At 49.7% G+C, this 12,304-nt stretch overlaps 1 protein-coding gene across 1 annotated transcript in view; it reads left to right on the top strand.

Annotated features, from left to right (window-relative positions):
• Positions 1-12,304, top strand: part of P3H2 (prolyl 3-hydroxylase 2) — a 57,438-nt gene that overhangs the window by 35,902 nt on the left and 9,232 nt on the right. Inside the window, exons 8-12 of the mRNA XM_015427165.1 lie at positions 3,487-3,614; positions 6,554-6,649; positions 9,192-9,342; positions 10,218-10,335; positions 11,356-11,431. Coding sequence (XP_015282651.1) covers positions 3,487-3,614; positions 6,554-6,649; positions 9,192-9,342; positions 10,218-10,335; positions 11,356-11,431 — 569 coding nt within the window. The remainder of the gene's footprint in view (positions 1-3,486; positions 3,615-6,553; positions 6,650-9,191; positions 9,343-10,217; positions 10,336-11,355; positions 11,432-12,304) is intronic.

Genomic DNA, 12,304 nt, shown 5'->3' with positions numbered 1-12,304 from the left:
TCAGGTCACATCCCTGACATTGCAGCTGATTAGCATATTAGGCCACACCCCATGGCTTCCCTTGGCTTGCCGGGGCACCCCGCGGCTGTGGGAAGCCCGGGCAAGCCGGCCCTTAGACAGGCCGGGGAAGGCACAGGGAGACTCTCCCCTCCCCAAACGCCTGCCTCCTCTGGCTCCACCCCCCCCCCAAATCTCCAGGTATTCCCTGACCAGAGCCGGCGACCCTATTATGGTGACCCTCAGCGATGTCGATGGTTATTTCAGGCAACGCAACGTTCCTTGTCCGCGTCCAGAAAGGCTTTTTCTCTCACAAAACTCAGCATATAATGGAAACATGCAGCTGTGGATGGTTTACGTTGGCCGGGCTGCAGAAAAGCCCATTAGTGCGCTCGATGAGCTCCCTGCAGAATATCAAGAGGAGCTTTTTGGCACGCGGCCCCTCTGGTTTCTGAGATGTCAGAGGGAAGACGGCAGTCCCTGAATCTCTGATGCAGGGCTGGCTCTAAATTTGGGGGCAGAGAGTGCCGGGGGGGCCCTCCTCTCCTCTGCCTACCCCCAGCCCCCTTCCTGCCTGCTGACCCACATGTCTCCACACCCTTCCCTTCTACACCCTCCCAAACCCTCTTGTCATCTTGAGATATGCTGGGTTCGAGACACGTATAGTGATCAGCTCACAGTTTATTAGTGATTTCAGCTTAACTCGTAAGACGACCCTAGCAGGGCCAGAGTCTTGCTTATATGCATGCAAACACCACACCTCACACACACCCACTTCCCGTGATAGGCTTTTGACAAAGCGTTACTCCTTGATTGGTTTATTCCAGAATCCTGGTCGGCTATTGTTCTGGTGCTCCAAGCTCAGCCAGTCTCTGGGGTGATTCAATTAGGGGTGATTCAGTCCCAATACGTAACACATCTGCACTCAGATGCCTGTACCAGCCACATGCCATCCTCCCTGGAGTTCCTGGGCAGCCCTTACGGCTGGGAAAACGGGTGGCAGGGGGCTTGTGAACGAGTGGGTGGGGGGAGGGCAAGCGGGCAGCAGGGTGGGTACCTGGCCAGGGGCAGCGGGCCCCACCAGAAGCCCTGATTATGCTGACGCCAGCCCTGCTCTGACCAGAGAGTTGAGCCCACCTCCACCTACCCCCCCTCTCCCAGCACTGTGGCCCTCTGTGTCTTCAACCCTTTCCCAAGTCTGTTCTCCACTTTTTTGGCATGAAGTTGGATTCTGGTGGGGTCGGCGTGTTGGTCCGAAGCAGCAGAACAAAGTTGGGGCCCAGTGGGGCACCTTTAAGAGCAGCAAAGCTTTATTCGAGGTATAAGCTTTCATGGGCACACCACACTTCATATTTATTTATTTATTTATTTATTGGTTCACTCAGGGCAGCTTACTTAAAATGCATATGTGAAAATACAGTTTAAAAACATCCATAAAACATCCATAAACAGTTAATTATCCATTTTCCTAAAGTGCCAGAAACAATTAAAGTGCCGGAGCAGAGATTCCTAGATTAAGAACATAGAACATAAGAGATGCCAATGTTGGATCAGGCCAAAGGCCCATCCAGTCCAACACTCTTGTGTCACACAGTGGCCAGAAATACCAGGTGCCATCAGGAGGTCCAGCAGTGGGGCCAGGACACTAGAAGCCCCTCCCACTGTTGACCCCCGCCCCCAAGCACCAAGAAGACAGATCATCCCTTGCCCCAGAGTCCCTATCTATACCTTGCGGCTAATAGCCACTGATGGACCTCTGCTGCATATGCTTATCTAATTCCCTCTTGAAGCCGTCCATGCTTGTAGCCGCCGCCCCCTCCTGTGGCAGTGAATTCCATGTGTGAATCATTCTTTGGGTGAAGAAGGACTTCCTTTTATCCGTTGTAACCCGACCGCTCAGCAATTTCATGGAGTGCCCACGAGGTATTAAACGAAGTATTAAACAAGAGATTAAACCGTACCACGACTGAGGTGATAGTCCTGATGGTATTCTCACACCGGCTCAGTTTCATCGACTGACTTCTGCGGCGAGACAGGCTGAAGGTGGTCAAGCCAGGGGACGGGGTCACTCCTCGGTGTTTAAGGAGGCTCCTAATCGAAAGCCTGGTGGAAGAGCTCCGTCTTACAGGCCCTGCGGAGATTCTTCAAAACTCTGAAGAAGTGTACTTTGCACACGAAAGCTTATGCCTTGAATAAAACTGTGTTAGTCTTAAAGGTGCCACTGGACTCTTGCTCTTTCCTACTGCTATAGGCAGACGGGGACGGGGTCACTCCTCGGTGTTTAAGGAGGCTCCTAATCGAAAGCCTGGTGGAAGAGCTCCGTCTTACAGGCCCTGCGGAGATTCTTCAAAACTCTGAAGAAGTGTACTTTGCACACGAAAGCTTATGCCTTGAATAAAACTGTGTTAGTCTTAAAGGTGCCACTGGACTCTTGCTCTTTCCTACTGCTATAGGCAGACTAACACAGCTACCCATCTTGATCTGTTTTGTCCTATGGGAATACCATAAGTCGGCTGCAACTGGACTGCACTCCCCGCTACCCACCACCTTGGCTGGTAGAGTATCTCCTGTCAAAAGGATCTCAGCAGCCTATGCTGGGCTTAGGATGGATGAATGGTGTGTTTCTATGGAAGGTTAGCATCATGCAGTCATGCTTGTTTGGTGTAGTGGTTAGGAGCGTGGACTTTAATCTGGGAGAACTGGGTTTGATTCCCCACTCCCCCACATGCCGCTGCTGGTGTGACCTGGGGTCAGTTTCTATGGAAGTTTAGCATCATGCAGTCATGCTTGTTTGGTGTAGTGGTTAGGAGCGTGGACTTTAATCTGGGAGAACTGGGTTTGATTCCCCACTCCCCCACATGCCACTGCTGGTGTGACCTGGGGTCAGTCACAAGTTCTCTTGGAGCTGTTCTCTCAAGAGCAGTCCTCGCGGAAGAGCTCTCTCAGCCCCACCTGCCTCATAGGGTGTCTGTTGTGGGGAGGGGGAGGGAAAGGAGATTGTAAGTAACAATGGGACTCCAAGTGAAGGGCGGGGTATGAATACAACCTCTTATTTTTCCTCCTCTTTGCTTCAGTCATTGCCTATGCAGTTGATGCTCTGTAAGTACCTGTGTTCTGCTTGGAGCTCTTCCCATAGACTAGACATTTTACAGAACTCTGGACTGGCCCGGAGTATTGCTTTGTTGGCTGTTATTTTTGGAGCTGCAAGATGTCAGCTGCTCTTGGCTTCAGCCGCTCTTGGCCTCTGCCTCTCAAGAGACATCCTAACTCCCCACCCCCCACCCTGGTCAAGTGGCACATGTTCCTTTCAAGTGCCACTTCCTGCCCCCTGTGGTCTAATCGGGAACACCAGCCACTCTGGTGCAGGTACTGCCTGCCTCCACTGAAACCATCCTGGGAGATGTGGCATCCATCCACGGTCCCTGTGTGAGGTGCTGCCAGGAAGACCTTACAAAGGTTCTTCTGTTTTTCCCCCCACTCTCTCTCTAGGGGGTCCCCTCCTGTACAGCGATGTGACATTTGTCTATAACTCTGAGCAGCTGAATGGAACCCAGCGGGTGCTGCTGGACAACGTGATCTCGGAGAAGGAATGCCAGGAGTTGCAACGGATTGCCAGTGTAAGTAGCCGGCAGTCCGACTCCTGTGAATTTTGTAAAGATGAACACAGACTCTGAGAGGCCTCTTGGCGCCTATAATTCCTGCCTTGATCTCCCTGAAGTCACTGGGGGCCACCTATTGAGGAGGGGGGTGTACCTGGCTATGTATATGTCCACCCCAAAATAATGCTTCCATGGGTCCCTACGTATGTTCTCTCAGTTGCTAGATTCCATTCATTGATTCTCTCTGTGTGTGTTTGTCATGACTCAGGTGGGGTGTCACCTGACGCTGCCACCACTCTGGTTCTAGGATCCCTTGAGAAGGCCCAGAGCACCCTCCCAAGGCCTTCAGACCTCCCTTATTTGGCCAAATAATAGGCGTGAGGACCAGGCAGAGTAAACAACAAATAAAAGGTTTATTTTTGCAGGGGGGTCAGCCCAATATGGGAAAGAAACAAGGTGCAAGAACAATAGTAATAAGGGGGTGAAGGGAAAAGAAACCAAATGCCCCCTAATGCGCCTAGACTCCCAGTCCCTAGTCCACTGCCTCAGATGGGCCTGAGTCTGCGCACCCTTCCTCTCGGGGTGAGGGTCTCTTCCCTGCAGCAGCCTTCCCTCTGGCCCTGCTCTCTTGGAAGAAAGAACCAGCTCTTCTTCTGTACCAGGTCTTTTATTATGTCCCCTTTCTCTGTGATTGGCTACAATTGGTGCCAGAACCTCTCAGGGGCTTCTGGGAGTTGTAGGCCTGGCCTCCTCCCACTGCTACTCAGGCTCCCTGGGCCTGCTAGGCCTTTCTTTGCACAGCCCCAGATTATGACAGTGTTATATGCCATCATCACGTCACTTCCGACCTATGGCCACCCTATGAAATTAACGACCTCCAAAATGTCCTTGTCAGGAACAGCCTGGCTTAGCTTTTGCAAGCGGAGGGCCTTTGTGGCTTCCTTGACGGAGTTCGTCCATCTCCTGTTGGGTCTTCCTCTTTTCCGGCTGCCTCCGGTCCTTCCTAGCCTGATTGTCTTTTCCAGCGACTCTCGTATTCTCTTGATGTGACTAAAGTACAGTAGCCTCCATTTGGTCACTTTAGTTTCTTTGGGTTAAAAGATCAGGTAGTAGCAATGTGGCAGACACCCCGGAGAGACATTGCCGGTCTGAGTAGACAATCATGACTTATATATATAGTTTTTCAATCAATACAATAACTAATAGTTATGCATTTCCATATGTCCAAAACAAGTAGTACAAAAGGAACATTACATTCAAAAAACCAGTAGAAGGCAGCTTCAGGTGTTCAAACCCTGGCATCTCCAGGTAAAAGAATCAGGTGGTAGGGGATGGGAAAGACCTCTTGTATAGATTTCTGCCCCTCAAGCCTGTCCAGGGATGAGAGGGGAATCCTATACTTTTCAATACATTAACAACAACCCTGAGAGGTAGGCTACCCTCTCTGGATTTCAGAACAATAAGCCACCAGAATCTCTCAGTATTCTATAATCCCCTCCAGCTCAGAGCAGAGATTCAGATCTCTCAGCTGGCATCTAGGGCTTAACACATTAGCACCTCATTCCCAGAGATGCACACTTAATGCTCAATGGTAGCATGTGGCCAGGTAGGCACAGGAAATAGACTTGGAATCCCAGTTACAACATCAAAGACCATTTAGAAACAAGAATAATATTTTATTCAGCACAGAGTATTGCAATTAGACCAAGAGATCACAAAATAAGAAACCTAAGACAGTTTGCCTTAACTACACATTAGAGATATGCATAATTACCAGTACAGTGTCCATGTTCCAAAAGTGTCCAGGATACAGTCCAGTTAGGTGCCAAGGGATTTTTAGGAACAATCCCATCTTTGCCCTCCATGTGCTCTAAGGCACAAAGCAGTCCTTTGTCTCTTCCAGAGAGCACATGTCCAGGTGCTTAACAAACAGGCAACAACAGAAGCAAGAGCAGAACAAAAGCAAGGGACAGAAAGAGTCCCTCTCCTAAGGGACCAGACAATTAAACCCCAATCTAATCATGACTAGCTGTGGCCATCAGCCAATCAGGAGTAGCAGGGTGTGTTGCCAATTTTTTGGTTGTCATGGGTACAAGTGGGGATAGGCTGGAAGTTTGGAAACCACGCCTGCAGTCACATGGCCCCCAACTCCAGCTTCTCCATCGGCTACGTGAGCTTCTGCATGTAGGCCTAGCTTCCAGCATGGAAGTGTGAAGAATGTGGGTTTATGGCATGCGACTGAGGCCATAGGGCCTACCATTTGGCTTGTAACAGGAAATAAGACACAGCCTGTTACCAAAAGACAGAACAGGAGAATGCAGGAGACATTTAGAGATCAATATTTCTGTACACCTCTGTACCTGAGAACCTGGAGAGTCGCTGCCGGTCTGAGTAGACGATACTGACCTCGATGGACCAAGATGTCAGGTAGCCCTGTCATAGGTCTGGAATGTGGAGGGGTGCCCCTCCTGTTTTCTGTCTCAGCTCTCCCTGCCTCACCAACTGTTTTCTATCTTATGCTTAACCTTGTAGATGCTCCAGCTGCAGTTTTACTCAGCTGGGAAAGTTAACGGCTTTTTGCTTTGCCCCCATGCACGAGATGTATCCATTGGCTCATGCTTACAGGGGGGAGGTTTGATTCTAGTATAAGTCAGAGGCCCTAGTATTGGCGGCCATTCCTGACACAAGCGGTACACGTGTCTCTAGTACTGGATTTACCAATAAACAGTTCTCATGAAGCCCTGTGTTGCGTAACCTGACTAAGGACCCTGACCCAAGGGTCTGATTCAGTAGAAGGCAGCTTCATGTGCATTCATGTGTGTGTGTGTGTGTGTGTGTGTGTGTGTGTGTGTGTGTGTGTGAGAGAGAGAGAGAGAGAGAGAGAGAGAGAGAGAGAGAGAGAGAGAGAGAGGCCCTGACAACCTACTCACCTCTGTCCCACCTTCCTTCTGTTTCAGGGCATCATACTGGCTGGCGACGGGTACAGAGGGAAGACCTCGCCTCACACCCCCAACGAGCGCTTCGAAGGGGCCACCGTTCTCAAGGCTCTCAAGGTGCGAGTTTTGCAGTACAACTTTGGTGGTTCATTCCTGGGAAATATCCATTGGCTGCCTAGTTCGGAACATTAAAAAAAAAAAAGAGTGAAGCTTAAAAACACGCTCGTTAGTAATCACAAAGCGAGAAGAAGCAGAGATAGAATCGTAGAGTCGGGAGGGGCCCTACAGGCCATCTAATCCAACCCCCTGCTCAATGCAGGGTCAGCCTAGAGCATTTTCCTGCACACTTGGGGCCGTCCCCAGGTGTGCACAAAAATCTAAAAAGTAGAAAAAATATAGAGGGGATATTTAAATTCTCCCAAAAGTAAAAGAGCCTTCCCTGCGCATGCGCAGGGAACACTCTGGGAACTCTGAGCGGGCTGGCGGTTGGAAGCCGCTCAGGCCTCGCCACAGGAACGGGGGGGAGGGAGGAGAAGATCGGCGAGGCCTGGCGTCTGGAAGCCACTTGGGCCTCGCCGTAGGATCAGTGGCTGGCAGCCGCTTAGGCCGCGCTACCAGTGTCTGGGGATGGGGGGGGAGGCTTACCTGTTGCTGCTGCTGCTTCCTCCTGCTCTGCCTGGAGCTCTTTCCCCCCCCCCCGCACGAGTATCGCGGGTCCCCTTTCTTGTATCTTATCTAATTCCGTCTGGTTTTCGTAAAACCCATCTTTCCTGTCTATTGACCATCTCGATAGTAGTTGTGTTTTCTCCCACCAGGTCATGCTTGTACATTGTTTTTTTAAGGTGTCTTCCGAAATCAGGTTTCTATTTGGATTAATGTCTTGACATAACCAATAATAGTAATGGGTGGGGGAGCTCACAAGGACACATGGGGGGGCGTCTCATTTTCCCCTCGCCCACTGTTTCTTCTTTCCCTTTCCTGAAAGCCCCCATGGCCTCACCCCTTTCTCTGCTTTCTTCTATCCTTCCCACCTACCAGCCAACCTACATATCTGCCCCCCCCTATCTTCGGCTTTCTCTCCAGGGGAAACTGTGGGCCTGTTGCGTGGTGCCATCTGCCAGCCCAGGGCTAGTTCTACTGTGCCTACCACTGGCCCAGTTGCTTGGTGAGAACCCACAAGGACTTTGTCATGATCTGGGCAGTGCCACCAGAGGCCTACTAGGCCCAGGGAGCCTGGCTAGCAGTAGGAGATGCTGGGCCTACAAACCCCAGAAGGCCTTGGGAAGTTTTGGTGCCAATTTTGACCAATAGGGAAGAAGAGGGCTGGGGAATAAAAGAACTGGTGCAAGAGGAGAAGCTGTTCTTCTTCCCAGGGAACAGAGCCAGAAGAGAGGCTGCTGTGGGGAAGAAACCCTCATCCTGAGGGAAGGGTGAGTAGTCTGAGGCCACGTCAGATAGTGAGCTAGGGACAGTATATATCTAGGGCATTTGATTTCTTTTCTTTTCACCCACTTACTGTTATTATTCCTGCACCTTGTTTGTTTTGACCTCCTATAAAATAAACCATTTCCTTGTACTCTGCCTTATTTGGCCAAAAGGGAGGTCTGAGGTCTTGGGAGGGTGCTCTGGGCCTTCTCAAGGGATCCTAAGTCCAGAGTGGTGGCAGCGTCAGGTGACACCCCACCTGATCCGTGACAGACTTGCAGGGGGCACCTCCCTTTTCCCTATATCTCCCTCTCCACACTCTTTTCCTTCCTCTTGGCAACCCCCATATTATTGTTTTTCCCCTGCAAAAAAGTCTCTAAGAGGTTTCCAATCTGTAATAAACAAACTAATTGTCTTTTCCCTAACGAACACAGTAAGTTTAGCCACTGCTGCAGGCTCCAACATCTTCTCCAAACATTCTTCTATTGTAGGTATTGGCAGACACTTCTGTTTCTGCGCGTATAGTATTCTTGCTGCCGTAGTCATATATAGAAATAAAGTTCCATGACTTCTTTTGAACGGGTTGTCCATTAGTCCTAACAAAAGGGACTCTTGTTTCAGCTGAATATTAGTCTTTAACAGTGCTCCCTCTAAGCTGTGGAGTCTTGTGAGCTACTGGCATTAAGGTTATGAGTGAGCGATTTGGCTGCTGCATACATTCGTTTGCTCTGGAGCCCTCCTTCCTGAGCTAAGACAAAAATGTGTAAGCCGGAGGCTAAAAAACTGTGAGCTAGCTCACACTAACTCAGCCTAGAGGGAACACTGGTCTTTAAAATCTTTTGTATTAATATTTGTATTTATGTCCAGGTTTTTTTTGGCTTTCTTACAAGTCCATCACACGTGATTAAATGTCTTTCATGATGATTACATTTCCAACATAAACTGGAAGTACCTTAGTACACTCTAGACAATTTCTCTGGAGACATATACCAATGATACATCCTCTTATAAAGGTTTTCCTTAAAATTAGAGCTTAAAGTATGGGGGTTCTTTAACCCTCAACGCTTTCTTTTTTTACGATTTCAGGTTTTTCTGAAAACCTGTTCCCCACCCCAATTGTAGAAAGATCTGCCTTTTCCGTTCATGGCCCCAGTCTCTGGATTTAAGTATCCACATATCTGGCCACATTGACACTTATTTTATATTGACGCTTAACCATTTTGCTTACCTACAGTTTGGATACGAGGGGCGTGTCCCTCTGAAGAGCGCCCGCCTCTTCTATGATGTCAGCGAGAAAGCCCGCAAGATCGTGGAGTCCTACTTTATGCTTAATTCCACCCTCTACTTCTCCTACACGCATCTGGTGTGTCGAACTGCCCTACCAGGTAAATCAGGGCGAAAGTGTGGACTGTGGCTCAGTGGAAGAGCCTCTGCCTGGTATGCAGGAGGTCCCAGATTCAATCCCCGGCATCTCCAGTTAAAAGGATCAGGCAGTAGGTGATGTGAAAGACCTCCACCTGAGACCCTGGAGAGCTGTAAAGAGGGGCTGTGGCTCAGTGGTAGAGCATCCGCTTGGCATGCAGGAGGTCCCAGGTTCAATCCCCGGCATCTTCAGTTAAAAGGACCAGGCAGTAGGTGATGTGAAAGACCTCCACCTGAGACCCTGGAGAGCTGTAAAGTGGGGCTGTGGCTCAGTGGTAGAGCATCCGCTTGGCATGCAGGAGGTCCCAGGTTCAATCCCCGGCATCTCCAGTTAAAAAGGACCAGGCAGGAGGTGATGTGGAAGATCTCCACCTGAGACCCTGGAGAGTTGTAAAGAGGGGCTGTGGCTCAGTGGCAGAGCATCCGCCTGGCATGCAGGAGGTCCTAGGTTCAATCCCCAGCAACATCTCCAGTTGACAGGACCAGGGAGTAGGTGATGTGGAAGACCTTTCTCTGCCTGGGACCCTAGAGAGCTGGTGCCAGTCTGAGAGGTGGGAGGAGCTCCATGGTGGTGGAATGCACCGTCAAGTCACAGCCGACTCACGGTGACCCCCCGTAGAGCTCTCCAGGCAAGAGATGTTCAGAGGGGGTTTGCCATTGCCTGCCTCCGTGGCCGGACCCTGGACTTCTTCCTGGGTGGTCTCCCACCCGAGGACCAGCGAGGGCCAACTCTACTTAGCTTCCGAGATCTGATGAGGTCGGACTAGCCTGGGTCATCTGGGTCGGTGCACGAGCTCCGTGGCAAGAGTTAAAGAAATCCTTTCCCCGTTTCCGGCAGGCCAGCAGGGCAAACGGAATGACCTCAGCCACCCCATCCACGCGGACAACTGCCTCCTGGACCCCGAAGCCAATGAGTGTTGGAAGGAGCCCCCCGCGTACACCTTCCGCGACTACAGGTACAGCCTGGCAAGCTGGGGGGGGGGAGACACAAAGCTGCTCCTGTTCCCCTGCAACCTTCCTGTCACTCCTCCAAGAGCAGCTCTAGTGTTATTTCCCTCTATCCCGTGAATAAGTGGGGATAAAGGGCTGGGGAGTGCATTGTCAAAGGCCACCAAATAACAGCATGGCAGAGACCAGTTTTTAGCCAAAGGTTTCCTAGTCTCCGACTGCAAGTCATTCCATACTGGTGGAACAAGCTCCCGGAGGAGATCAGGGCCCTGCGGGATCTCTTGCAGTTCCGCAGGGCCTGCGAGACGGAGCTCTTCCGCCAGGCTTTCAGCTAGGGAGCTGCCACCACTATAGAGCCCTGGCCCTTGGTTTTGACATCCAGCCTGCGCTGCAGGAAGATCATGAGCAGAATGACTGTGAGACCTCTGTGTACACTCTGAAAGTCAGCCATCTCAAACAACCAATTAACCATCACCTGCACTTCATGAATTTGTATTAGCTATGACTTGAATTGTTTTTAGATGATTTTATGTTGTTTTAATTGTTATTTATTTATTTATTATTAATTTTTTATGAATAGAGGACAAGGTTTTCATTATTGAACAAAATTTAAGGCAAAAAAAGATTCCCTTTTAAAAATTTAATTGTTATCTATGCAGCGACTGTGAGCCGCCCTGAGCCTGCTTTGCAAAGAGGGCGGGGTACAGATGGGATTAATAAAGAAATAAATAATTGGGAGGGGCTGTGTCTCAGTGGTAGAGCCTCTGCTTGGCCTGCAGAAGGTTCCAGGTTCAATCCCCAGCATCTGCAGTTAAAAAGGACCAGGCAGGAGGTGTTGTGAAAGACCTTTCTCTGCCTGAGACCCTGGAGAGCTGCTGCCAGTCTGAGTAGACAATTCAGTGTAAAGCTTCCTGTGTGACCACGTGGGACCGAGTCCCGTTGACGAGAGTGGGAGTTACTTCAGAGTAAACGTGCAATGGATTGGGCTGCTGCCAGGCCTGTGACATTCCCTCTCCCTCTGTTTCTAGTGCTCTTCTCTACATGAACGGCGATTTTGAAGGGGGAGAATTCATCTTTACAGAAATGGATGCCAAGACTGTGACGGTGAGCAAAGACCTTTCTTGACTGGGTTAGTTAGAGCATCCAAGCAGCCCAGCTGGATCGGGCCATCAGCCCAATCACACAGTGGCCTCTGTGGGGGGTCCAGTGGATAATTTCCCACCGAGTCCAGGTGCCAGAAGAGAACCCAGAAGTCATTGAAAGATTGTGGAACGGAAGGAGAGAGTTCCAGGGAGAAGCAGGGGTTTTCATGAAGGGAGGAATTTTTGAAAAATTCCTATTATTTTTTTTTTTAGGGAAAACGGAATGTTGTCCTTTTCAAGCGATCAGAAACCTGTCTTACCAAGTATTTTACTCGTTCCGAAAATGATTTCAAAAATTCCCAAGGCATTCTTTCGGTGTGCCCCAAAATTCCCATCGGACTTGGGGAAAAAGTTCCCCGATTTCCATGCTATGAGCAAAACTATTTCTTAAAACACATTTCAACCATTTAAAAGGAAACAAATATTTCATAGGGGGTTTTTTTGTTTTTTCATTGCTTCTCCAAATTTCCCAATTTTCCTATCAGAATTTTTTTACGTCCTTGGGAGGGGGGATAGGAGAAAAATATTTTCTTGGGGGTTTATTTATTTAAAACATTCTTATGCCGCCTTTCCACCCAGTCAGGGTCCGCAAGGCAGCCAACATAAAAACATTAAAACGTTTAAAGAATTAAACAATATAGTTAAAAGGGTAACCAGGAGTCATTTCGTAGAAAAAGAGGTGCAGGAGCTCATTAGCATAACTCATTAGCATGACTCGTTTGCATATGCCACACCCCCTGACATCACCGGAAGTGTGTCAGAAGGCAACACCCACCGCTCAGGCTCCACTGGACTGTTTTGGATTGCTAGCTACTGGGGGGGGGGGGGGGCGCGG

This window comes from Gekko japonicus, unplaced genomic scaffold, assembly GCF_001447785.1.
Source record: "Gekko japonicus isolate JY-2015 unplaced genomic scaffold, Gekko_japonicus_V1.1 scaffold759, whole genome shotgun sequence".
NCBI lineage: Eukaryota > Metazoa > Chordata > Lepidosauria > Squamata > Gekkonidae > Gekko > Gekko japonicus.
The sequence above is the reverse complement of the archived record's forward strand: the minus strand, read 5'-3'. Positions and strand labels throughout refer to the sequence as shown.